Source organism: Phodopus roborovskii, unplaced genomic scaffold, assembly GCF_943737965.1.
Source record: "Phodopus roborovskii unplaced genomic scaffold, PHOROB, whole genome shotgun sequence".
Lineage (NCBI taxonomy): Eukaryota > Metazoa > Chordata > Mammalia > Rodentia > Cricetidae > Phodopus > Phodopus roborovskii.
Window position 1 is genome coordinate 76,830 of NW_026125522.1, and position 27,603 is coordinate 104,432.

At 41.7% G+C, this 27,603-nt stretch overlaps 1 protein-coding gene across 1 annotated transcript; it reads left to right on the top strand.

The window, feature by feature from the left end:
• Nucleotides 1–4,631: 4,631 nt before the first annotated feature.
• LOC127216127 (metalloreductase STEAP1-like) lies at nt 4,632–11,373 on the top strand. Its single transcript, XM_051176676.1, is given in 5 exon segments — nt 4,632–4,723; nt 6,762–6,887; nt 6,889–7,275; nt 7,585–7,749; nt 11,041–11,373. Coding segments are annotated over 5 exon segments (1,020 nt in total). The 5' UTR covers nt 4,632–4,639; the 3' UTR covers nt 11,299–11,373.
• The last annotated feature ends 16,230 nt before the right edge of the window (nt 11,374–27,603 follow it).

A 27,603-nucleotide genomic window follows, 5' to 3' on the forward strand; every position in this document is an offset into this window, starting at 1 on the left:
TTTTTTCACATATCTACAAAAATAAATAAGTAAATAAATGGTGTGCATGGTGAGTTCCAGGCCAGCCATAGTTGATAGCGAGGCCCTGTCTCAAGAGAAATAAAACAATAAAACAAAACATGCAGTGTCTGTGCTCCGTGAATAAAGGATAATCACGGGAAATGCTGGGAGTTTATTTTTCTTTACATTTCCTCATCAGACTACTTCTGGGAATGTTGTGCACGAAATTCCCAGGATGTTGCAATTGAGAACTCAGTCAGCAATTACGGAGTCTTCTTACATTACAGAGGCGCTGACATTTTCTCTTTCTTAAACTTTCAAATATTAACGATAACTTTGCTTTTGTTCGTAATACTAGACTGGTGCAGGAAGCTGCAGTTAATAGATGGGACAAGGCTGGAAGGAGTAAATTCGAGGCGAAAGTCACTCTCAAACTCAGATTCGTTCTCTGTACTAAAGGCCATTCTGGGACAAGTTGCTATGCTGGGAGAGGGCCACCCTACTGATGGAGATCTGCGGTCACTGCAGTCTCTCTAGACAGCAGTCCATATCCACGACAACAGGTTCCATCCAGACCTGATCCTGGAACAAAACAGGTCCCAGCAGTCGGTTTTCAGTGATCCCCTCCTGATGACTTTCTCGTCCTGTGCAGCCCCAGGAGCGCGGCTGCGAAAGACTCACCCACCGATCAGAGCCCGAGTCTGGTCGGGTCAGGCAAAGGCCAGGTCCACGCGCTAGGGGAGGGAGCACCACCCACCGCCGCCCGAGCGACCCCAGGTGAGTGGGAGCCGGCAGGGGGCGCTGTGCGAGAGGCAGCCGGGGGGCGGGGTCTGCGAAGCCCCAAGCGAGCTGCAGGAATCAGGCTCCACTTGGGCTGAAGTCCCAGCCGCGGCTTGTCGTCGGGTCCCACGGAGCAGCGGGTGAGTCCCTCGTGTGGTTCGCAGCCTGCTGCTTGCTTGCTCCTCGCCTCCACGGGCCCCGCGAAACTGTGCGGGCCTGGGAGGGTGACTCGAGCTGGATGTGGTGGGTGCTCAGGGCAGCAGCGGGGTGCTTGGGGACCCCGCCAGGAGCAGGGCTCAGGTCTTTGTAGGGTGGTGGTCACAGTTTGCAGTCAGGTTGGGTTCAGATGGTAAGTTTGCCAACTTGGCAAAGTCTCCTCGAGTTTGCATCGCTGATGAATGGCTGTTACCTTGTGTTGTTTGTTTTGGGCTTCTGGTTTCCTACTTAGTGGAATTTTTCACTTTGAGTCCTTGGAAACACTGGTCCTAGTCTTTGGGGATTTGGGTGGGATTCTAGTTTTCTCCAAAGTAGTCCAAGCTTTTAAAAACGTTACTGTGATGAAATAAACTGACTGGAATTTGTAGACATAGACTGTAAGTATGCTTCGAATTTGGTTGTGCTTTTTCAGATTTGGTGGGGAGGTGTCCACATATCGGTATTTAATCACCGGAATTTACTTAGCATTAATTATCAGCCCAACGCTTTAAGAATCAACCCTGTGAAGAACACCATACCCTCTCCCAATAACTGAGTGTGGCAAAGCCAAAATACACTTGAAAGTCCCCAAGATGGGACAGACACTGCAACCCACAATGTACTCCAGTCATTGGGTTTCTTGGATTCGAAACTCCTGGCCGAAAACATGAGTCAGTTGGGCTGTGTCAATATTAAGCAGAAACAGCAAGCCAACCATCCCAGTCCAGCAAAACAGAAATCATATCATAATCTGTGCTTTCCTTTTAATGGGGAATAGTTGGCGGATATTGGGTCAAATCCCGGAGTTCTTGACATCCTCATGTTGCTGTTTCTTGCTGGGATTGCTGGGCATTCTGATGTAACCCTTTCTCCTGTAGAACTTCAGTTACATGTTTACCTAATGTCTAATGGAAGCCAGCATATTTTATTTAACTGATACTTTGCTTTCCTGGTTTCTGGGCACGCTGTCAACAATCACCCTTACTGACATTTTTTTTTTTTTCTCCCCCTTGGCCTTGATTGCTCCTCAGCATGGTACCTTGCAAACAAATGGCTGGGCACCTCTTGGGGCCACTCTGGCTTTCTACCCAGAATCTGTGTAGTGGTTCTCTGTCAGCAAGTGCTGGCAACCTGCTGCATGTCACAGGACTGGGTGTGGAAGAGAGTTCTCATCCAGTTCCTCTGTCTTTTCCCGAGCCACCATCCATCTATACACTCTTGTCCTTTAAGATGCCTGGCATTACCACACAGCTCTTGCTGGAGAGTTTGCCTGTCCTAAACTGAAAGGATTTTGAGAACAGAAGTCTCATTTAACTTTGTATTCTCCGTGTCTGGCATCATTGTTCAGAATGTGTTTAATGAATTAACAGTGAACAGCTAGCTATAGATTTGTATACATCACTCTTTACAACACTGAACCGCCAGAAATAAAATACGCTCTACACTTAGTAAATTGTTTCTTGTGTTTCATGCATGCTACTCTATTCCTAGACACCCCTCCCAAAGTACTATCTTTATAAGATTACCAAACTACATGAAATAATGTTTTTGAAAGACTGCAAGCCCCTCCAGGACAGGCATGAAGTCTCATTATTTTCCCTTGTTAGTATCTATGTGGACTTAGACTTGTAAATAGTTGTTGAATGGCATACACTTTACCCACAATTCTTTCAAATGACAATGGTCAGCACACAACTCAAACTTTAAAGGGCGGGTTGGGTATTAACTACTGTAATTGAGAAACCCCCAGATCTCTCAGGTGTGTTAAGTACTTAAACTCTTGCCACCAGAACTTGTCCTTTTTTCTTTATTGTTTGGTTTTTCTGTGTGGGCTTTCAAATAAAGAAGTCTTCCATCTTATACAGGGTGTGGCACAGTAGTTTTATGCTACCCTACCCTAGCAAAATATTAAGGATATCTCTTCATTCTCTGCTACGTGAAGATTATATCAGAAGAGGACTTACCTTGCCCACTAGACTTGACTGCCATCCTAAGCCACTCAGTGTGATCACAGGAATTAACTCTGGATGGCCAAGCCTGTGTCATTGTCCCACAACCAGAGGAACAATGTTACATGGGCCAATCAAAACAGTCAATACAACTTTATGTGTCATATAAATCCAAAAGATACTTAGAACCAGAAATACTTTGTTGGTTTTTCTAATAGTCACATAAACACAATAAGCTATGTTATGGATAAGATGCAAGTTGGAACAGGAAGCTCATTCCTGCTTCCTATGAACTTCATATGCATAGGTTTGGCCTGTGGATGATTTGTACTCACTGCTAGGTGTGGTGGCCTCTAATCCCAGCACTCAGGAAGCAGAGGCAGGTCACTCTCTCAGTCTGAGGCCTGCTCTACATAGCAAGTTCCAGGCCAGCCAAGGCAGTATACTGAGACCCTATCAAAAAAAAGGTGTGCAATATAATACATTTATTGTACCTGGAATTTCAGTGCATATCCTCGTATGAGGTCATGCCTGGAACTTTCCACTTGTATCACCACGTCAAGACCCCAGTTTGGCACTTTGGAACAACTTTGTGGTTTTCACATGAGGGGTGCTCAACCTATATTCTAGATAGGTAATTCTGGAAAATTTTCCCAAAGCACCTTAACCAAAAAAAAAAAAAAAAATTGGTGTTTGGGAAAGGGAAAGGTAACTCCTCTATTTTTTGTGAAATCCTGAGCTTTAAAACTCGGAAAGTATTCTAAGTATTACAACTCATTCCTAGAAATATTTCTTTCCACTTAATGAAGTCTTACAGGTGGTCCAGACTTCCAAGGTATTTGGAAGTTGTTTTCCACCAACATAACTTATGTGATTAACTTGTTTTTCCTCTTTTGTTTGACAAACTACAGATTGTAGGTGTAATCCTCTAAGAGTGAATTTAGAGCTCACACAAAACAATGAATAATAAGACATCCTGTTATTCCTGAATAAAAAGGGCTAACCCAAGGCTGGGTCGGGCTCTATGAAAGCCCTTAAGGAATAATTTTCTTTGTTTGACTGGCTTATTCTTTATGGAATGGATAAAGAAAGTGGGTCTATCAGTGACTGAGTACAATTCGGCACCACTCTGAAAATAAATGAGCAGCCATGATTTACCAACAGATTTGTGCAAAGGGCACTCTGACCATACAGTCTTTTGGCCCTTGAAGCTTCTGTTCGGTTTCACCTTAATAACCTGTCTCTTCTGCCCACTGCCTTTAGGGCCATTTCAACTTACAGAGCAGTTCATTATTGTTTCGGATTCCATCACCAACCCCAGAAGGCTATGAAACACAAATCTCCTGAAGTTCTGTTTCACAGCCTCCATTGATAGTGTCTTTACTCAAAGCTGAAAACAGATTTCTCATTACATTTTCCTTTAAGGGGAGTGGGCTTTCTTCTGAGAATATGAAGTTAAATCTTCCTGAAGTAAAACATAACAGCTAATCCTTTAAGTTTCATATAGATACGGTTCATTCATTGAACAAACAGTTAACATTAGTGCACTGGTTTGCCACTCTCTAAATGTCCAAACTATTCACTATTGGAATCTTAATTGTATCTGTCTTCTCTCAATCCAAAGTAAATAAATACTTTATATTGTTCCATCAAACAATAGTATCATAAATGGAATAGGCTTTTTTATATTTTCTAGGTGGCATTTTATAGCATTCATGGAGATCAGTAAAGATACTACAAATCAAGCAGAACTTTGGAAAATGAAGCCTGAGAGAAGTCCGGAAGATGACAGTTACTCGGTAAAATAATGACTATAATAGCTAGTAATTAAAATCTATACACACTTCAGTGTACTCTGAATATACTAGTGTTGAGAAAGTGCATTCCATTCTAGTCTGCTGGTCTCTGCACTCGGATGCCTGTGACTAAACCTGGCCAGAGTGAGGGGCAGTGTGGTATAATTGAGTTGACTTGACTAGTTTATCCGGGCATAGCTGAATAACCTTCATTAGGTCCCTGAAAATCCCAGGTCTTGTATTTCTGTACAAAGTGAATGAACTGGGTTAGATCATCTCAGAGCCCTTCCAGTCCTTTCTAACACGTTTAGTTCTAAGTTTAAAAACAAAAGTCACAATGTCCCATATAGCAGTAGTTTTGTAAGCATTTTTATGGGCGCTATGGCAGCTTACAGGACAGACCTCCAAGTAAATGATGACTCACTGTTTAACCAAATAAATTTTCTTCGTGCAAAAAACCACTTGTCCCACTTTGGGTCAACCACAGAATTAAATGTTTCTTACTGCATCATTTGAAAAAATGTCTTAAATCTTTGGTTCCAAAATACTTAACCTTTTTAAAATAGATAAAATGCAATTCTAACAGATTATTTTATTAATTATTCAAAAGGAAAAGGATTAAGAATTACAAACATTTACTCTACAAAAATAACCCTTGTAGAACAAAATCGTTTTCATTTTTCAAGTTAGCTCTCTTACTTGCTGTATCCTAATTTTCACTCTTAACTAGAATATTGTTCTCAGCTAATTCACTTAGGCTATATTAACATGCAGGAGTTCCAGAAGGCCACTTCCTTCCCAAATGGAGTGATTAGAAAGGCATTAATGTCTGACTCAAAGGAAAATTCAGATGGGTTAGAGAGGTCATTCATAAGCACCAGTAATTATGGAGTACTATGTGAATTAAAGTTACTCTGCATACAATGAAATGAGCAAGGTAACCGTGCACGTCATGACAAGCAGCAGAGGGTTCTCCTTTGGCACACATAGAGCTATAAAAATGGGGAGAAAACTAAGGGATAAGAAGCAAGTGATTCATAAACGAACCTGACATGAAACACTCCATGATCTTAATTTGAATTTTTAATTTGTTTATGCTTCTCCCTTGTGAAAATGACAAATTATATAACACCCATTCTTTTGAATTACTTAATACTGGGAAAAAATGGTGGGCAGAAAAGCATAACTTGCCAGGAAGCAGATTGTGTCTTCAGGAGTTAACTAGTAAATAGCTTTTTCTTTTTAAATTTCTGATTATATATTCATCTATCACTACTTAGACAAACGACTGTTTTAGAAATATAAAATCAAAGTGCAAGACTGCATAATGAAATTCATATTTCCCCCTACAATAATGACACTATTATTCCTGCCAGTCTCATTCCCACCACCACTACATAATGAAATTCATATTTTTCTTTGCTAGTAATGGCCCTATTATCCCTGATTCTTTTCATCTGAATTAATAAATTCACCGTCACTGCCCTTCATAGTTAATTGTCCAGGGACCAATAGAGACATTACAGAACACCTAATATGAAATGCAAGTTTGCTGGTTTTGCCAAAGAATACTGGACCAAAAAACAAACAAACAAAAAAACCACTTTTTTTCTTTATTTGACTTCTTAACATTATTCCACTATTTCAAATCTTCAAAAGAGACATGGCTATCTAAGCTTGATTATGAGTGCACCATGTATCTATTGTTTTAAAGAGAGGTGGACTCCAGTTTGGGTAGCAACACTTGCCCAGAACCTTTCCGATAGGTTCCGTTATAAAGGGAGTAGCCAGGGCTGCATGAGACCCTGCCTCAAACACAAAGAGGGAAACAAATAGATAAATGGAGAATTCTAGTGTATCCAGATGCAACTTTGGTCGGTCATACCTAGACTATCCTGTCCTTAGTTGACAGGTATCCACAAGTGAGTTTCTGAATGCCTTTTTTAACTGAGAAGAGCAATGATGGAGTGGGAAGTTATTAGAGTAAAAGAAATCCATTGCTTTGTTCTGTGTTAAGATGTTCCCTTCCTTTCCCTTGTAGACTGAGGACACGGGAGATACCAGAATGCTGAAAAGGCCCGTGCTCTTGCATTTGCAACACACCATCCATGTTGATGCATTTGAATGCCCCTCTGAGCTTCAGCACACCCAGGAATTCTTCCCCTCTCTGGCGCTTGCCGATTAGAACCGCCGCCATTATATCCTCTCTGACCTTCCTGTACACTGTCCTGAGGGAAATCGTTTACCCTTTGGTAACTTCCCGTGAACAGTATTTTTATAGAATTCCGATCCTGGTCATTAACAAAGTCTTGCCAGTGGTCTCCATCACCCTCTTGGCGTTGGTTTATTTGCCAGGAGTGATAGCAGCAGTCGTACAACTTCTCAATGGAACCAAGTACAAGAAATTCCCGCCATGGCTGGACAGATGGATGCTGGCAAGGAAGCAGTTCGGGCTTCTCAGCTTCTTTTTTGCGGTGCTGCACGCGGTGTATAGTCTGTCTTACCCAATGAGGCGGTCCTACAGATACAAGCTGCTCAACTGGGCATACAAACAGGTAGGGAGGTGATACTCGCCAGATGAATAATCCAAAGGGTCCAAATGACTTACCAAACTGGCACATCTTGTTCTAGTAACAGCAGTACCCCCAGTATTCCTCATCTTATGCCAAGGAATATTTTTAAACTGGAAGTAAAGAACAGCTTTAACCCACAGATGCTTTACATGGACAGTCATGCTTCAGTCTTGGCATCCTGACATTGTGACTTATTTACCAGAGTTTGCATGGACTTCACAGTTCTGTCAGAGTAAGCCATCAAATAAGTTCACCTATCTGTAAGTATGGTTACATTCCTCTTCTTCCTAGGTTCAACAGAACAAAGAGGATGCCTGGATAGAACATGATGTTTGGAGAATGGAGATTTATGTGTCCCTGGGGATCGTGGGACTCGCCATCCTGGCTCTCTTGGCTGTGACATCTATCCCATCTGTGAGTGACTCTTTAACATGGAGAGAATTCCACTATATTCAGGTCAGTGATGTGCAAAAGATAACACCAGTCTGCTTACAATGTTAAATGTATTGATTTGTTCCATAAAAATTATGTTTTCCAGGAGTAAACACCCTCATACTGTTTAATAATTTCTTCTTACTGTTTTTCTATTGCTTCTCTAAATTATAAGGTGCATTTTGCAGACATAAATAAGAGACATTACTAAAACCAAATATTGTTTCTCACACTTAAAACTTTTTAGATAGCTTGCTGCTCCCATCCAGTAACTATAAATATGAAATTTTAGGAATATCAATGGTTTACTAGCCCCTCTATAAAAACTTTATTTTTTCTAGTCATGACTTTGATGTTATGTTTTATTGACTGAAGGTATTCTGATATCTAGTTTTTTTTTCTTATATAGAGTCTCACATTTACACCCCAAGCTAGCCTGGAATTTATTATGTAGCCCAGCATAGCCTGAAACTTAAGGCAGTCATCCTATATTGGCTCCCAAGTACTGGAATTATAGGCATGAGCCACCATACCTGGTTCTGTTGTCTAATATTTCAAGATGCCTTTTCTAAGTTACAATTAAATTAGTTTAATCACTTGAACTCTCAAAGTGTCTGGAATTCAGAATCCTGTCATAAACTCACATATCTTCTAGGTAGGAGTCCACACTTAAAAAGAACAATGGACCAAAGAGCTCAAATGGAACAAAGGCCAAGGAGCTCACCTTAATTCAGTCATAAGTAACTGCCAAAACATTTTGAAGTCGTAGTCTTAACTTTTATGGGTAGGTAGTTTGGGGAATTTCCACACAGTCTCTTCTGCATCTCTGAGAGACAGAGGGGCACTCTGATAAGGCTTCAAAGTTTCTTTTACCCCAGCATGCCTTAGACTCCATACCACATTCTCCCAGAAAAGTATTTTCTGATTTTTGTGTTTGGCCGGTGGCCATTGAAGTCCCATCTCCCTCCTGAAATTCTTACTTACTTTGCTTTTCTGTCACATGTACACTTTTCCATATTAATCTGAATCTGGGCACTGCACCTTGACAAATCCACCATGATGTCTGTGCACTACATGACCTGTAAGAAGATAACACCTGTTTCGGAAAGTTAATCTTCACACAATCAAGAGCATCTTTCTGTCACAAACTCAGAAACTTCACCTGGAGTGAGAATTGGTAACACCACAATTTTACCTCCACAGTTCATATCCTAAAAATAAAAACCTAGCTGTTTAATTGAGGCATAAGATTACAGCTGAATAATTGAGATGTATTCATTTTTGTCAGGCTAATGACCATTTCCAATAAGAGAGGTCTAGAAGAATCTTGTCAGAATGCCTTAAAAGTATGTCGGTGGACAACTCTGAATAGCTTTCTCTCTGTTTAATGTCAGAGTGTTTCAACAAGTTGAAATTGTTCTTCATATCTTCTGGATTTGGTTTGTTCAAACACTGAAATTATTCCCAGTGTTTCTTCCATGTTATCAGAATACATGATGTTTTAGAAACATACATCTCCATGGAGTTCAAGGACAACTTAATCTACATAGTGAATTTTAGACTAGTGAGAACTACATAGTGAGGCTCTGCCTCAAATGTGTGTGTGTGTGTGTGTGTGTGTGTGTGTGTGTACACTGACAACAAACACTGAAGAGGCTGTGAGAAAATGGAAACCCTCAGTCACTGTTGATGGGATTACAAACTGGTTCTGCCACTCTGGATATAAAAATGGAGAATTCTCAAAAAAAAAAAAAAAAAAAAGAGCCAAATAAAAATAACACTAGCACTTGCCCCAGCTGAACACACCTTGTCATATGCAAAAAAGATTCAACTTTCTCCTCCACAGATGCATGCCCAGCCAACTTCTTCTCATGTCTGTTTTGAAGTACTTGTAGGCACATCTTTCTTGAATCCGAACATCTTTAATCCCAGCTCTCTGGAGACAGAGGCAGGCAGATTCCAATGAGTCCCTAGCCAGCCTGGTCTACACAGTGAGTAACAGAATAGCCAGTGACACACTTTGAGACCATCTCAATTTATTTTTCTTTTGGTTAAAAATAAAAAAGTTCCTGTGTCAGTTCTCTTCTGCTGGCACTCAGACAAAGGAGAAAGCATCTTTACCAGCACCCATTTCTGAGATGACTAAACAAATATTTTAACTGGCCACACATTTGCCTTACTACTTTTTCTAGCATCATCTAGAATGTACAATTTGTGATGTCAATAGACCTCTCTAAGGTTGATAGACCAATGATTTTATCTCTTTTTTTTTTAAGCATAGGTCATCAGGAAAAAATATATTTTAAAAAGTGGTAGATTTAGGAGGCTCATATAAAATATCAGGATGACATTATTCTATATGAAGGGAGAAATCTATAACAGCTTCTTCTATCTCCTTTACTAAAACCTTTTGCTTGGCATTAAAAAATGATTCATTGGCAAAATGTACACACACACCACATAAAGTCCATTTTCATATTATTTTACAAAATTAAAATAACATAAGTTGATAAAGGTCACTGAAGTCAGAATGATCTTTTCTATTGTATTCTTTAATCAGTTCATTAATATTCATTGAACACTTAGCATGTTCAAATCATCGTGTTGTTTTCTGCCAGGACCCTGCTATAATATAGTCTGTAATTTTAGATATTGCCTGATAGGCAAAGTTAAAAAAAGTCAACAAGACAAAACATCATATGCAAATGTCATAATGAGCTCGGGGATATTGGTCAGTGGTCAAGTGCTTAGCTAGCATGCACATGGCCCTAGTTTTGATTCCCATCACCACCAATAAAACAGAAGCATCTTAAGAAAGACATCTTAAACAGAATGGCAGAGAAGGCACAGATACTAAAAGAAAGTTAATGACTTTTCAACTTACCTTAGAAACAAGAACAGCTGCCAAAAAGTTATATGATGAGGACAACATATAAAAAGAATAGAAAGGTATGAATGGATCTTGTTGAAAAACATGTTGGGCAGTGGTGGTGCCCACCTTTAATCCCAGCACTCAAGAGGCAGAGGCAGGCAGATCTCTGTGAGACCAGCCTAGTCTACAAAAGCTAATTCCAGGACAGCCTCCAAAGCTAAAGAGAAACTGTCTCAAGAAGCCAAAAGAAAAAAAAACAAAGAAAGCAAGGAAGGAAGGGATGAAGGAAGGAAGAGAAGAGAAGAAAATAAAATTATGTTGGGAAAATAACTATAGATGGATGAAAGGATTTCCAACCAACAGAACAAGTCCCAGCAGGGTAGGGTGGACCTGACTATTACTGAATCAACCTTTGTCATAATGATTTTTTTCCCCTTTTGCAGAGCAAACTGGGAATTGTCTCTCTTCTTCTGGGCACAGTACATGCTTTGATTTTTGCCTGGAATAAATGGGTAGATATCAGTCAGTTTGTCTGGTACATGCCTCCAACTTTTATGATAGCTGTTTTCCTTCCAACTGTTGTCCTGATATGCAAAGTTGTGCTCTCCTTGCCCTGCTTGAGGAAGAAGATACTGAAGATTAGATGTGGTTGGGAAGATTCCAGCAAAGTAAGCAGAACGGAGATGGCCTCCAGGCTGTAGAATTACTCAATATTGATGGTTTATTATAAACATCTCAAGTTTGTGTTTGTTAATAAAATGAATACTTCAGGGTCATGTTTTGGTTTGTATTACAACTATTTATTTACTTGGTCTTTGTGTGAGCACATGAGAGCTGCAGCATACATGTGGTGATCAGCAGGACAAACTGTGGCAGTCAATTCTCTTCTTACACACATAAGGCCAGGACTCGAACCCATGCCATCAGGCTTGTCAGCAAGCACTTTCACCTGTTGATCCACCTCACTCTCATGGGCCCTACTTCAGTATTCTTTTATCTGTGCATGGGTGATACATTTGGAATTGCTATATTTTCTGACAGAATTAATTCAAAGTAGCTAGAACCAGTCTTTAGCATATTCTCTCTGTGGTATGGCTAAGCATAACTAAACTATCAGGCTTGTCAGAATACATACATTAAAAAAAAAAAACCTTGAAATATCAGTTTTTACCATCTGTTTTCAGATTTATTTTGTTATGTGTATGAGTGTTTTCTTATATGCATATGTGTGTACATGCCTTGTGTCCTCAGAGGCCAGAAAAGCAAGTTGGATTCCCTAGAATTGGAGTTAAGAGTTAGCTGTTAGCCACAGTGTTAATACTCAGAACTGAACCCAAATCTTCTGCAAGAGCAAATGTTTTAACTGCTAAGCTATATCCAACAATTTGGTATTTTGATGGTTACATATTTATGGAATGCAGAAGAATATTCTAGTACATGTAGACAATAATAATGGTCAAATCAGGGCAGTTAGCATGTAATAGTTGTATATTTCTATGATATATAGCATGATTATTGTTAAAGAACTTTATTCTGATGTAGTCAGGTTTTATTCATGAAATACTTGACTTAACAAGATACATCTGTCTACAGAAATAGAGCAACAAAGTTAATATCATATACACATCCAAGCCATGCAAAATGCCATCATACAGGAGGAAAAGTAAATTCCTTAAGTTGCAAACAAGTCAGTAGAACTTATATACTTTGGCAAAAAAAAGTACTCCAGGAGTGAGTTCCTGAAGAGCAGAGTGATCAGCTCTAAGTCTTCCTAACACAACTCAACACTCCAAGACTTTTAGAATTAGAAAATGTCATCAGCGTTATCTTTTATACCCATTTATTAGGATTATAGACAACAGAGTGAAAATTAGAAAGTAAAAAAAAAAAAAATCCTAGTACATTCCTTAGCTAGATTATGGGTTTCTTTTAAATATTTTGTTCTTTTACAAAGATTGTTTTCTTTTGTGACAGAAAGTGAGTAAGAAGCCTCCTACATATAAATCTCAATTCAGTGAATGTGAGCTCCAAAATTCATTACGCATGTTTGTGGGTATAAACATTGAATCATCACTGATGTGACCTTGGCAATGATTCATCACTATTGTGACCTTGGGCAATGATTCATCACTGGAGGAAAGAGATCTGAGGGGACTAGAATTACAATCAGATTCAGCAAGTTGTAAATATGGGACCATTTATCCATGTGTGGCATATGTCCCATCAGAGTCAACCAGCCATGGTTGCTGGTACCTGCAGCCCCATGGGCACAGCAACATGTCATGGCCCTTAGCACCAAGAAGCTTAAAAGAATAGGTCTTACCGTGTAGACCAGGCTGTCTTTAAATTCACGGAGTTCACCTGCCTTTTCCTCTCAAGTACTTGGATTAAAGGCTAATGCCACCATACCAGCTCAGAAATTCTCCTGACAGGAAAATGGGAGGCTACAACAGCCTCAGATTTAGTTGTGAAGCATAGCACATCTACATTCCATTTGTAACTCTTCCAAGCCTTTTTGCAGTGGTTAAGCAGTATTGTTGCAAGCAAAAGAAGCAGTAAAAGTCTTTTAAAACAGTATTGGTGAGCCGACTCTGAGAATATGAGCTTCAGAGTTCTGGCCCCACACCTTATCTGCAATAGGGTGGTGTGGGTGAGGGAGATATTTCCCCCGGCCCTTTTAACCTTTTACCGGTGTGTGTAGGGGGGGACTGTCCCTGAGGTTCTGAGAGCACCAGAGCTATCCCTGCCCCTCACTGACTATAGCCTTGCCTGGCAGCACTGTAGAGTTTTACCCTTTTGGTGGGGGATGAGGGAATGAGGGGAAGAGGAGGGAGGGTTTTGAGCTGGCCCCAAGGGCATGACTGTGAAAAAGCTGGCCCCACTACTGTCTGTCATGCAGCGGTGTGGGTGACGGAGATTTGTTTCACCTCTTGCCAAGTATAGCAAGTAGGAGAGCTGGCCCCTGGGTCATGAGAGTAGAAGAGCTGACCCTGCTCCTCACCAGCTGCATCACTTCGGAGAGTGGCCCCTGCACCTCACCTGGGCAACACAGTAGAGCTGGCCCTGGTGGTATGTATAGGCCAGGCTGCCCTGAGGGTAAGGGTGTGAAAGCAGGAACCAACCCTACCCCTTGCTCTTGCTACCTAGGGTGAACCAGCCTGGGCAATGCTGGAGAGCTCACCCTGATAGTGAGGATTGGGGAGAGCTGGTTGGTTGACCAATCCTGCAACTGCCCAGGACCAGAACCAGAGCTGAGTTGACCTACCCCACATCCACTCCATCTGTGATCTGCTGGAGCACTTGAAGGGACTGGCAGATAGAAGGTTCCTGGACCTTGATGGCCACTTAAACTAGCAAAACCCACAAGCTCCAGGTTCAGTGAGAATCCCTGTCTCAAAAAACAAAATGGAAAGACACCACACACACACACACACACACACACACACACACACACACACACACAATTGTTTTCCAGTGAAAGAAGACATTATATCTTGGTGTAGTCTTGAGTTTCCCTTTCCCCAATAAGCATTCACATAACACTTTACATATAGCAAGCCAGGGGCAGTAAAGGACGTACAAGATAGAAAAGACCAAATTCCTACTAAATCTCAGAAGGCCAACCACTCAGTTTTAAGAGATCACTGAATTCTGAGTGTACTGTTAACACTAGGGGAGGAATGAGTATTTAGAAAGGCTGAGTCATGATGCTGTGAAGTTAATTCAGAAAACAAGGAACTACTTGAGCTAGATGCTGAAGTATAAGAAGGAGGACATCAGGTAGAATGGGATGCCATTGATAGATTAGAAAGTCTACTTCAGACCCACTGGAACAACGTACCCACAAGCTAAACACTGAGCCAAACTCCTGGAATCCAGTTACAGAGAGGGAGGAGTGAGGAGCAAAGGGGTCAAGACCAGGTTAGAGAAACCCACAGAAACAGCTGACCTGAACAAGGAGGAGCTCATGCACCTCAGTCTGATAGCTGGGAGACCAGCATAGGACCAACCCAGGCCCCCTGGATGTGGGTGTCAGTTAGGAGGACTGGGCAGTCTATGGGGGCCTCTGGTAGTGGAACAGTATTTATCCCTAGTGTACGAATGGACTTCAGGAGCCCATTCCACATAGAAGGATACTCCCTCAGACTAGACACATGGGGGAGGGCCTAGGCCCAGTCCCAAGTGATATGACAGACTTTGAAGGCTCTGCATGGAAGGTCTCACACTTTGTTTCAAATTTAAATTTAAAAGTGGGAAAAAAGGAAAGAAATAACACTTTAGACAGAGACAAAGGCCACATTGGTTACCAAGATCATTTTATGACATGAAGCTGCCTGAATTGCTGTCTGAACCTAAATTCTTCTGGCACTCAGGAAACCACTGAAAAGTTATAAGCAGGGGCTTAGCACCTTTGGAATTGCATTTTAGAAAGATCTGGACAGTACCAGGTGACCCTAGGTACACTAGTTATTTCTCCCATTGTTATAACCACACACCTGACAAAAAGAAACTTGGGAGAGGAAGTGTCACCGTTTTAGGTGGCTCTTGACAAGCTTAGCTTGTGGGGCTAGGGCCACCAACGCCAACCTAAGGTAGTAGATTTGGGGTTCTTTTTTTCCTCCTTGGGTTCTTATGGAAACTCAATAAGATGTGTGACTCATAGATGTTGTCTTTGAAATAACTTTATTACATGGAGCTTAAAAGAAGAAAAGACAGCCAGCTCCTTTGTAGCTGGAAGGATCCCCAGAGTGGGTACCATTGATGTTACTGTCTTGGAGTTAATAAGGCTTTGCTAGGAGGAGGAAAGGAACAGTTGGAATGAGCTGGTCAGACCAGTTTCTATTCCAGGTATCCAGGCCATGTAGTTTTGATCACATTCTCTGTGTGGTTTCCAGGAGAGGGGGAAATAGAGAGGCAGACCAGACCCCTAGCCCCTCTCTGGCATCCCTGAGGCCAGGAAAAAGCAGACAGTTTGACCAGCATTCCTAGCATCTCTGGCCTCAGGCAAGGATGAGACCATCAGACCTAAGGGCATTCCTGACATTTTTAGTCAAAAAAGAACTGGTAACTTTTAGGAGTCTATGTATGCCTGGGTAATGGGGTGACCATGAGCCCAGACTCACCTCAGTACTCTAAGAAACTTCTATCCTATTCAAGAGGTGTCAACCAAGGCCTATTCCTCTTTAAATAATCACTCAGGAGGATCTTATCATTTCCAGGAGGATGACTAAAACCTGTTAAAATGATGTCTTTACTGTTTTATTGACACATTTAACACCATTTTAGGATAATACAAAAGAAATGTATGATCCTGGCATGACTCTGGTCATAGAAAACCATGCCTGAAAGAACATGTAAGAAGCAATGGCCCAATGACATGGGATCTGTGATCTGTGAAATTAACATACAAGTTAATTTAAAAAAATCTGTTTTCTGGGTTTTGTTTGGTTTTGATTTTGATTTTTTGACAGTCTTATAAACCAGGCTGGCCCTACACTCCATAGCCTCAAAGTTCTGCTCCTCCCGGCTCTGTCTCAAGATACTGTGACTGCAAGTCTATGATTCCACACCAGGTTTATTCTGTGCTGGGGCTCCAACCCTCGGCTTCATAATGCCAGGCTTGTGCTCCACAAACCGCTACCTCCCTTTAGTATACCAACTCTTAGAATTTTCTTCCAAAAACCTTGTAAATTGCAAAAGCTCCTTTTTGCTAAAACCTGCCTTCAAAGCAAAGGTGTTAGAAAACCTCCAGTGTAGATTTAGTGTTGTTGTACTCAGTTAATTTGAGGCTCTCTTCCTGCTGCCAGCTTTCTAGGTGTTTGTGGAAGCCCTTTGAAGCCAGTGATTTCTCTTTAGCTTCTTGAAAATAATCCCGTGCTTAATTAAATTAGTAAATCACTGACTTGTGATCATTCCACATGACCTGGAGGTAAAGTCCAGGACCTTCTCCTCCTGATGAGCAGGGATTCTTGTTCCTTGTGGCTAATGACAGTTACCAGAATAGTTCAGAGCTGCCCATTTGAAACATGCCAAGAGCAAACTGCCAGTTCCTGTAGCTACAAAATTATTGAACTGGAAGAGGACAAAATCACCTGAGTTCTCTAATCCCCTATCTAGAGACATGACTGCTATTAAAATGAGGTTTTGCTCAGCACAAGTCTGAATTTCAGTGCAGCACTGGAAAGAAAGAGCAGGGGGAAGGGGGCATGGTAACCCTTGAATCTCCCTGGAGATGCTACTTCCTTCTGCATTCTGCTAGACCCTCTGAGAGTCAGAGAACTAGGAAGCAAAGTGCAGGTGCTGGGGGCAGGGATCGATGCCAGAGTTGTGGACTTACAAAGACAGGGCCCTGAGAATGATTTCAAACTCACATCCGTTTTGCAAATTTAAATTGTGCTACCACGAAAGATAAATATTAATAGATTTGCACAGTAGAACTAAACATTAAGAGCTTGAGGAACAGGTTTGTTTGTATTTGTTTAATATCTTTTAAAACAAATCTATAACAAAAGCCAAGGTTGAGAAAAGTCAAAGTTGAACTGAGCCTCCATGGCTAGGAGCCCCAGCTTTTTATAACTTCTTCCATTCCTGCTCACAAGCCTCTGTGACAATGTGGCCACCACATTCCCCCAAGTATTTGTTACAACTAGGGTAGTAGCTGAGAACCAAGGTGCTAAGTAGTAATAGGCTTTTTTTTCCACCAACACGGTAAGCCAAATCAAGCCTCGTTGAAAAAGTATACAGGTTTATTTGTGCAAAAGCAACTCCTGGGGAGACTTCTCCAGTCCCAGAAATAGAGGTCCATGAAGTTGTGCTCCCAAACTAAAGCAGAGAGACTTTATAGGTTGTAGGCAAGGGATGATGATGTGTCCACCACAAGTTGGGTTTGTGTCCAAGTATGATCAAAAGCTAAGCTTTAGGTGGGGACTTGGGCAGCTGGCAACTTCAAGGGAGGAAGCTACAGTAGCCATCAAGAATACAGAACTGGGATTCTTGGCAACTTACCTTTTTTCAGAGACTCTCTGAGTGTGCTGGGTTTGGAAAGGAGTGGAGGAAGGAATGGAGCTTTCTGGATTGTGCATGGGTGAGCTGGAGATTCCAACCGAACAAGTAGTTCTCATCTTAATTCACAGAACAATCTACTATGGAGTCAGTTTGCTGAGTGGGGCTTTTCAGCAAAAACACTACCAAGCCACTGGGCTTTACCTCCCCACAGAATGTGTGATTGGGGACCTGTCAGCAGAGGTAGCCTTTGGGCTAGTAAGTGTGTTTTGATGGATGAAATCCATGTCTTTGCTAATCTGACTTCACCAGGAATCCAGGGGAGCAGGAATCAAATCCTTCACCTACTCTACACACACGCTCCAGGACAGCTACCTGACTAGATTCCCTTCCATTTACCTACCTGACTGTTCTTTTTTGTTTCTCCAAGCTTCCATTTGCCTTCTTTCCCCAACTACCTGGAAAAACAAACACCAACAACAAACAAAACAATTCTTACTATTCCTTTTCAGGTACATAAAGTGTGCATAGTGTGGAAAACAATCCCATCTGAAATGTCTTTATTTCTCTACAATGTAGGAGAATGCATTTCTACATACTTAGAAATGGAGGTTGGCATTTACTTGGACTTTGTAGAAAGCCCTTTGGTTTTGTTTTTTGTTTTGGTTTGTTTGTTTGTTTTTAACCTGTGCAGCATAAACATTTATTGGGGGGAGGGATGGGGGGCATCAGTCCTTGGCTGCCAGCACATTGCTTAGCTCTTCCTGCTTCCTCCTGGTGTGAATGGGTGTGCCCACCCTCTTCTTTGTACTTGAGCATGTGCTTGTCCTTGGACAGCGTGAGCATCTCTGTGGTGCATCATTCATAGGGCCTGAAGCCTCACCTTTAGTATTCAGGTGGCCTGCCCTTGGTGTTCTGGCAGAATATATCCTCCAGGGCAGCCACTAAGAACACCTCCTGTGAACATTCCCTACATTCCCTTTTAAAAAGGTCCTGCCCACCTCCCATCTCTCTCTTTTTTCTCTCTGTCTCCCTCTGTCTGTTCCGTTCTCTCTCTGCTTCACTGCCTGTCTCTCTGTCCCCCCAACACACCTTTCTCGTATGCTCCTGTCCCTGAGGCCTCTCTTTTCCTATCCCCTTTCACCCATTAACACAAACACACACACACACACACACACACACACACACACACACACACACACACACGAGGTCTGTCACATGATTTCTTTTTCTCCAGTGACTTTTATTTTTAAATTACAACGCTCACACCTCCAGAATCATAGCTTGGAGAGGCACTGATGGTGCTGGCTGTGTTCTTTGTCACCTTGTAGCCCTTGTTGAGGCCCATGGCCATGGGTAGTGCAGGGCCATGGCTGCTGCTCTCTGATTGTGACCATAGCAGGAAGCATGCCCTTCTGTTTTCAATGGAAGAAACAAAATCTCTTCTGTTCCTTATCACCTGGTGATCAGGTCACAGTCCCCACCATATTTGGTCACAAGCAACATCTTTGACACTTTGACAAACTTTGAGACTCTTTTTGCATGCTTCCCTACCTATCTTCTCTATCTCCTTCACTGAGCCTGAACCCCATCACCTCCATGTTAGCAATATTAACCCCTCAACTTCCTCCTAATCTCTAATTTCACCCATGATGTAGGTAATCTTAAATCCAATTATCACAAACAAAACATGAAAACCATGTTAATGATTCCAAATGTATATCCCTAGCTCTTCACCTGCAATCCTATTATAGGCAAAGTATTTCTTCTTCTTCTCCTTCTTCTTCTTCTTCTTCTTCTTCTTCTTCTTCTTCTTCTTCTTCTTCTTCCTTCTTCTTCTTCTTCTTCCTCCTCCTCATCCTTTTCCTCCTTCTCTTTCTCCTCCTCCTCCCTTTCTCTTTCTCTCTTTCTCTCTCTCTGCATTTATTTGGGGAGAGGGAGAAGGGTCCAAAAGCCACAGTGCATACCTGAAGATCAGAGGACAAATTGAGTGAACCAGAGCCATTATCTAAGGATGTATCTATCTTCCAGTCCTGCCTTCTTGACATTTTTTGAGTAGAAAAAGGCTTAATTTCCCTTCCCTTTTCACTTAGTTGCTCAGCTAGTAGTTATCATTAACAGACTGCTCTTTATCTCATACCCCCAGGCAGTTTATCAGCAAATTCTACTACCTGTACCATCAAAATAAATCTGCTTCCAACCTACACCTCAATTATCACATAATTAGTTCTCCTACATTATTCTCCTCTATGTTGATATATCCATACAGTGACATCGTCTTGGTCTAAACCACTGAACTTCATCTGATCCATCAATCAATCCTTACCCCTACCCCTTCTGGTCACCCCTACTCTTAGAGTATTTTCCATCCATCACCCAAAACAATTCTTCACAAATGAGAATCCTATCACTTCACTCTAAAACTGGCCTAGCAAAAAGGAAAATATTCTAAAGAGACATTTGCATTGCTCAATCTAACCATCAAATTATTGAAACAATAGGCCCACAGCTATGGGAAATTTCCCAGGAATCTCATTCTAGGAGAATGAAAAGGCACTGGACAGAAGAGGGACTTGTCTCCTAGGAAGGAGATTTCACACAGTTCTAACAACTTGTCAGGCCACCTTGCAGGGTGAGACTAGAGTGCTTAAACATTCATATCACTGCCCTGAATTTGAAGTTTAATCTCATTTCAGAATCCCAAAGATGGGTCTGAGGGGGACCACTGGGTTTCCTTGAACACCTAAATATAATTTATCTTGGGCTATCTTTGCCCCCCTTTCTAACTCTTCTTTACCCACCTCTAACATCTTTGTGACTGAAAGACCCCCACTATGCATATTGCCTGCTTGAACTGCTCTTGCTAACTTGCCAAGGTCAAGTTATGGGAAAAGTACAGGAGGGAACCAGGTGCTGCTCTCATCCAACACCAACAAGATATCTGTGGTCTGCAGCTTGGACCAAAGCAAGATCAGCAGGACAATATCTGGGAACAGAAGGTCCTGGGAGCACCAGAGTGGTGAGATAGTCATAACTGAATTCTTTGTATTCTTTGTGCCCAACCCGAATTGCCTTAATTAAATGGACCAATGAAATCCCTGTAACCATGCTTCTGCTTCTGTAAGCCTGCTTCTTGCCACCCCAACCCTATATAAACTGCCTGAGTTTTAACCTCGGCACACTCAGTCCCCCGAAAGACTGAAGCATCCACAGGTGTAAACAATAAATAACCTCTTGCACTTGCATCCAGTGGTCTGGTCTCGTCTCTTGGGGGCAAGAGCCTTCCCCCCCCACAGGCCCCAAACTCTTGGGGACTCTTGGGGTCTTTCAGTGACTATCAGGTGAACCCCTTTGAAGTGTTTCAATGTAGCAAACCATTAGCTTCCACCAACCCAAAAGCTAAGGATGTCATCAGATATCATCCAAAGCCTGTAATAGTGTTTCTTTGTCCATCTGATGGTTCCACTGATAAATCTGAAGTGTCTTGATTATGACTACTTTATTCTGTTTCTATAAAAACATCATGAATTTACTACCTCAGTATTTAGGAAACCTAAACATGTGCTCCTGGGCCATCTACAGTCATATTTGGCTATAGAATCAAGCATGTCTTTTGTTTTGTTGAGGTGAAAATTGATCATACTTTGGTATGCAGATCATACCTACCTGGGAGCTATTCTTTTACATCTCCCCAGGAAAAGTTAATGCACCATTACCCCAGACCCACTGGGTTGGAAAGCTGAAGGGGAAGAGATCAAACTATGTCTCTCAAGTCCTTTCACAGATTCTAGTCTCTAAAATATGCCACACTTGACCTAAGTGTGTAAGTAAAATATTGTTAGAAACCAGCCAGTTTCATTCATAGTTGGTTTTGATCTATAACCAATCTGCTCTACAAAAGCAGATTAAAATAGTTGCAGTTCAAACACAGAATTACAAGCCCACAATCTTTTAATATTTGTTATATGATTCTGTGCAGAACAGGTTTGATAACCCCTAGTTTAGCGGAAACCCTTACGGTAATTATGGCATAGTAAACATATTGCCTGCTCACCCCCTTGCTTTTTCCTCTTCCTCCTTTTTCTTCTTTTAAGATATGATCTTGATACTTAACCCAAGCTAACCTAGCACTTTTCTTTTTCTTGTTTTGTCTTTTGCTTTCTTTCTTTCTTCCTTCATTTCTTTTTTAAGACAGGGTCACATTATGCACCCTTGGCTGTCCTGGAACTCACTCTGTATACTAGGTTGGCCTCAAACTCCCAGAGCTTGGCCTGCCTCTACCTCCTGAGCCCTGTGATTAAAGGCATGTGCCACCACCTAGCACCCAAGTTAGTTTAGAAGTTTTATGTAACCCAGGCTGGGTTGATCTTGAGATTCTTCTGCTTCAGTCTCCTGAGCACTAGGACTGTAGGTGTGCATTGCACCTGGTCTACATTTGTCCTCTTCTGAAGCCTCTTAAATACTTTAAAAATTATGATTTTAAAAGAAGTTATAATAGCCTGGATGCAGTGGCCATGTCTTTAATCCCAGCACTTGGGAGGAAGAGGCAGGTGAATCCAAGTAGTGAGTCCATCTCAACAACAAAAACAAAACGAAACAAGGTTTCTAATGACCAGAAAACAGGAAAGGGTAGCATCAGTAGGCCAGGCAATGTGAGAAACTGAGTGGCTGAGGAAGCAGATTCCCAACCGAATGTTAAAAGTTAAATTGTCCCCTGAGGGCTGAGCTGAGACTGTTGGCCAAAGGAAGCAACAACTGTTGAGAAACCCAGTCAAGTTTACACTCTGAGTTAAGCAAACTGAGTCCCCCAGCAAAACGATGGGGCCAGTCCGTAGAGACCCAATCAGAAAATCCAGCTGGCTCTAATGCTCCCAAGAGACCGGAACAGCTGGAGACAGACCTTGCTTATAAACATAGATGGAAGGGACTCCCGGCTTTGGTGCTGGGGACTGAGATGTTGTGTCCAGTAGAGTCCTATTCCATGGTAGTGTCAGAGACTTGCAGAGAGAACAACAGTCTGAACAGGACGAAGTGTCATATTGGTCTCTAAAGTGGAGTAGGAGACTGGTGCAGTGACTTCTGGGCTTAAAGAAGTAGGTGACTGTGCAAGATGAGGAAGAGAAGCCTGTCTTTGCCCTGTAGTTGGGAGGCTTTTCTTTGTCATGAGTTAAACTGCCCTTCCCAATGTTGAAGTCTTATGCTCTACTTCCTAGATTATTGATTTATTTGGTAATCATCGTTAACAGAATGTGGTTTGTTTGGGGCGATATGCATTTCTTTTTATTTCTATGTGGGTTCTCTGACACTTTGCACCCAAGTCACCAGCCAGGTGGAGGGAGCAAGAATGGGACAAGCAGGAGAGGAAGCTGGGGAGATAGAAGAAAATGTCCACACCCTTCTTTATAGCTGCACTATTAACTTTTACTGTGTGGATGCTGTTAAACCTCGCAGTGCTAGGAGAGCTGCCACTAGACCTCCAGCACCCCAAACTGCCCTGTGTCCAGCATATGATAGGGGTGGGGGGATAGATTTCCATTCAGATTTGGGGAAAATAAGGCGTGATTAACCCAAATGCTAGAGAACGTACTTACAACTAAAAAACACAACTGCTTAGTTCTGGGACTTTTAGATTAGACATAGATAAACACCAAATAGATAGTCTGTGTTAACGTGAGGTTATTTGCGGCACATGGTGGCCCCTCGATCTAATATGACTGGTAGACTCAAGGAAAGAAAAGGGATACATGTGAAGATCCAAAAGCATGCTGACTTAGAGGAAAGGTGAGCCTATAAAGACAGAAGCCAACTCTGGGATTCCGCTATCACAATCTTGGGACCAGAAACTGGAAGAAGCTAAGGGAACCTAGAGGCTTCAATGGTCGCATGGCCTCTCCAACACCTTGACTTGGAACTTTCAGCCTTCCAAACTTCAAGAATGTCCATGAACAACCAAGTTTATGTTTATTAAGGCAGTTCTGGGAGACTGATGCACCAGCCCTCCTACCCACACATCCACTATTCTTCCTCTGTCGCCAAGAGTAGACTCTACATTTTCATCAGGCACTCTGAGCTTGGAGCAGCTCTGACAAATCCCAGTTACTCCCTGGACCTGTAAGGGTGCTTTCCCCAGACTGTGAGGGAGACAAGAAGCAGCTTGTAGTGGGGAGGGTTTCCTGCACATAACATTAGGGAATTATACGCTTGTTCCCAAGAAAAGTGGGCTGTGGAGTGTAAAATCTGGGCCCTGGAGGGCGTTCCCTAGGCAACAGGCTGAACCTGCTCACTCCTTAGAAAATCCCTTCAACCCTGGCTGTTTTCTGGAGCAGCAGAGGCCAAACTCCAGAAACATAACAAAGGAAATGGATAGGACCTCTTCTAGGGAAAAATCCAAACCATCATTGACAATGTTTAACATCATGGCCCAGAAATTTTACCACTTCAGAGAACTATGTGTGTGTGTGTGGGGGGGGATCTCTATTGAATTGCTCATTCAGATTTCATGGGATTTGGGCATGTGCTATAGTTGTCTGTGTGGAAAATATTAATATAGTTTGATTAAATCATCAGTTAAAGGACAATGGTTGGAAACACAATCTTTTTCTATTTTTCTAAATGCATTTATTTATTTTGTGTGCACATGTATGAGTGTAGGTATAAGTTGTCATGTGTGGGTATGGGTACACTGGTGTTCGGGTATGCCTGCCCATTTGTATATGTGTATACAGAGGCCTGAGGTCAACTTTTGGATGTTATTCCTCAGGAGCCATTGACCTTGTTGGGTTTTGTTGGTTGGTTTGTTGGTTTTGGTCAGAGAGAACCTCAGATTTACCTGTTTCTACTTCCCCAATACTGAGATCACAGGCATACAAATCATAGGCCCCAGTATTTTATGTGTGTGTGCTGAGGACTGGACTCGGGGTTTATCCTTGTGCAGTAATACTTTTATTGATTTAGCTATCTCCCTAGCCTGCAAATTAAATTTATTTTAATTGCTATGTAAAACACAAAGATGTGCATATTAACTAGGTATCATGGGACTTTGATATAAACATATGTACTTAAAATAATCAGAATAAATTTACCTTTCATTTACATTTATTTCCTTAGTCTTATGAAATAAAACATACATAGCTGCTATCTAGTTACCCTCCTATGCAAAACCTCATCAGAAATTTTGCTTTTAACTCCAACTTAGAACCCAATGATTACCCCCCTTCCCTCATTATTTAGAAGACATGGAAATATAGGTTTTTTTTTTTTAATTTATTTTACATCCCAGTTGCAGTTTCCCCTCTCGCCTCTCCTCCCAGGCCTTCCCCCCAACCTCCCTTCTCATCTCACCCCTAATGCACTTCTCCTCTGTTTCTGTTTACTAAAGGGTAGGTCTCCACTAAATATCAACAAAGCATGGCATATCAAGTTGCAGTCTTCTAAGCACTTCTCCTTGCATTAAGGCTGGGTAAGGCAGTGCAGTATGAGGAGTAGGGTCCCAAAAGCCAGTAAAAGAGTTGGAGACAGCCCTTGTTCCCACTGTTAGGAGGCCCATAAGAAGACCAAGCTACACAACTGTAACATATGTGCAGAGAGCCTGGTTGTTGATTCAGTCTCTGTGAGCCCCTATGAGCCCAGGTTAGTTGATTCTGTGGGTTTTCTTGTGGTGTCCTTGACCCCTCTGGCTCCTACAATCCTCCCCTGCCCTCCCAGTCTTCTACAGGATTCCCCAAACTCCACCTAATGTTGGGCTATGGATCTGCATCTGTTTCCATCACTTAGTGGATGAAGACTCTCTGATGACAATTGGGCAACCACCAATCTATGAATCTATGTGTATAGTAAATATCACCTAGCACCATTACATTGACAATTTTTCCTCCACTCATGTTAGGTTCTATCCCAGGTCTTTGGGTCATCCAGCCTGTGGGTCCTGGTACTCCAGGCAGTGTCAGGTGTGGGATTACTCTCATAGCATGAGTTTTAGACTAGACCAGTCATTGGCTGGCCACTCTCTCAATCTCTTCACCACCTTTACTCCAGAACATCCCATAAGCAGGTCAGACTACAGGTTGAAGGTTTTGTGGCTGGGTTGGTTTCCCAATTCCTCCACTTGAAGTCTTGCCTGGTCATAAAATATGGCCAGTTCAGGCTATGTAACTGCTATTGCTAGGAGTCTTAGCTAGGGTCATCCTGATAACTTCTTGGGAGATTTCCTTGAGCCAGGTTTTTACCTGATCCCAAAATGCTCCCCCTTTCTAGTAGTCTCTTTTAGTACTCCTCCCTCCCCTCACCCCAACCCAATCACTCACGTTCCCATCCCCACCCACCCACAATCTACTCACAAAATCTCTTCTATTTTCTGTTCCCAGAGAGATCTGTGCATCCCCCCATGAACCCTCCTTGTTACCTAGTTTCTCTGGTTCTATGGATTGTAGTGTGGTTATCCTTTACTTCATGGCTAATATCTACCTGTGAGTGAATACATACTGTGTCTTTTTTGGTCTGGTTTACCCCCACTCAGGATGATATTTTTTCTAGTTCCCTCCATTCGCCTTCAAATTTCCTGGTGATCCTTTTTTTAAAACAACTGAGTAATACTCAATTTTGTAAATGTACCACATTTTCATTATCAGTTGAGGGACATCTGGGTTGTTTCCAGTTCTGGCTATTACAAATAAAGCTGCTATGAACACATAATTAGGCAAGTATCCTTGTGGTGTTATTGTGCCTCCTTTGGGTATACGCCCAAGAGTAGTATAGCTGGGTCTTGAGGTAGATTTATTCCCAATTTTCTGAGAAACTGCCACATGGACTTCCAAAGTGGCTACACAAGTTTGTATTCCCACCAGCAATAGAGGAGTGTTCCCCTCTCTCCACATCCTCTCCAGCATGAGGTATCACTTGTGTTTTTGATCTTAGCTATTCTGACAGGTATAGGATGGAATCTTAGAGTCATTTTGATTTGCATTTCCCTGATGTTGAACATCTCCTTAAATGTTTCTCGGCCATTTGAGATTCTTCTGTCAAGAATCCTCTGTTTAGATTTGTACCCCATTTTTAATTGAATTATTTGATTTGTAAATGTCTAGTTTCTTGAGTTCTTTATATATTTTGGAAATCAGCCCTCTGTTGGATGTGGGGTGGTAAAGATATTTTCCCATTTTGTAGCCTGCCATTTTGTCCTATTGATGATGTCCTTTGCCTTCCAGAAGCTTTTCAGTTTCCTAAGATCCCACTTATTATTGATCTCAGTGTCTGTGCTATAGTGTTCTGTTCAAGAAGTTGTCTCTTGTACCAAAGTGTTCAAGACTATGACACACTTTCTCTTCTATCAGGTTTAATGTGTCTGAATTTATGTTGAGGTCTTTAATCCACTTGGACTTGGCTTTTGTGCAGGATGATAGATACATATCTATTTGCATTCTATATACCAACATCCAGTTAGACCAGCACCATTTGTTGAAGATGCTTTCTTTTTTCCATTGTGTAATTTTGGCTTCATTGTTGAAATCAGGTGTCCATAGGTTTATAGATTTATGCCTTTGTCTTTGATTTGATCCCTTTGATCCACCTATTTTTATGCCAATACTATGTAGATTTTACTGTTATAGCTCTATAATAGAGCTTGAAATGAGGGATGCTAATACCTCCAGGAGTTCTTTTTAAACAGGATTGTTTTAGCTACCCTGGGGTTTTGTTTTTCCATATGAAGTTGAGTATAATTCTTTAAAGCTCTGTAAATAATTGGGCTAGGATTTTAATGGGGATTACACTGAATCTTCAGATTGCTTTTGGTAACATGGCCAATTTTATTTTACTATGTTAATCCTCCCTTTCCATGATTATGGGAGATCTTTCTGTCTTCTGATAGTTCTCCAATTTCGTTCTTCAAAGTCTTGATGTTCTTGTCATACAGGTCTTTTAAAAACAGTTCATTTTAAAACCCATGCAAGTCTGTGCAGCATGTTGGAGGCCATGCATTCAGTTGATAGCACCATGAAAACAAAAAC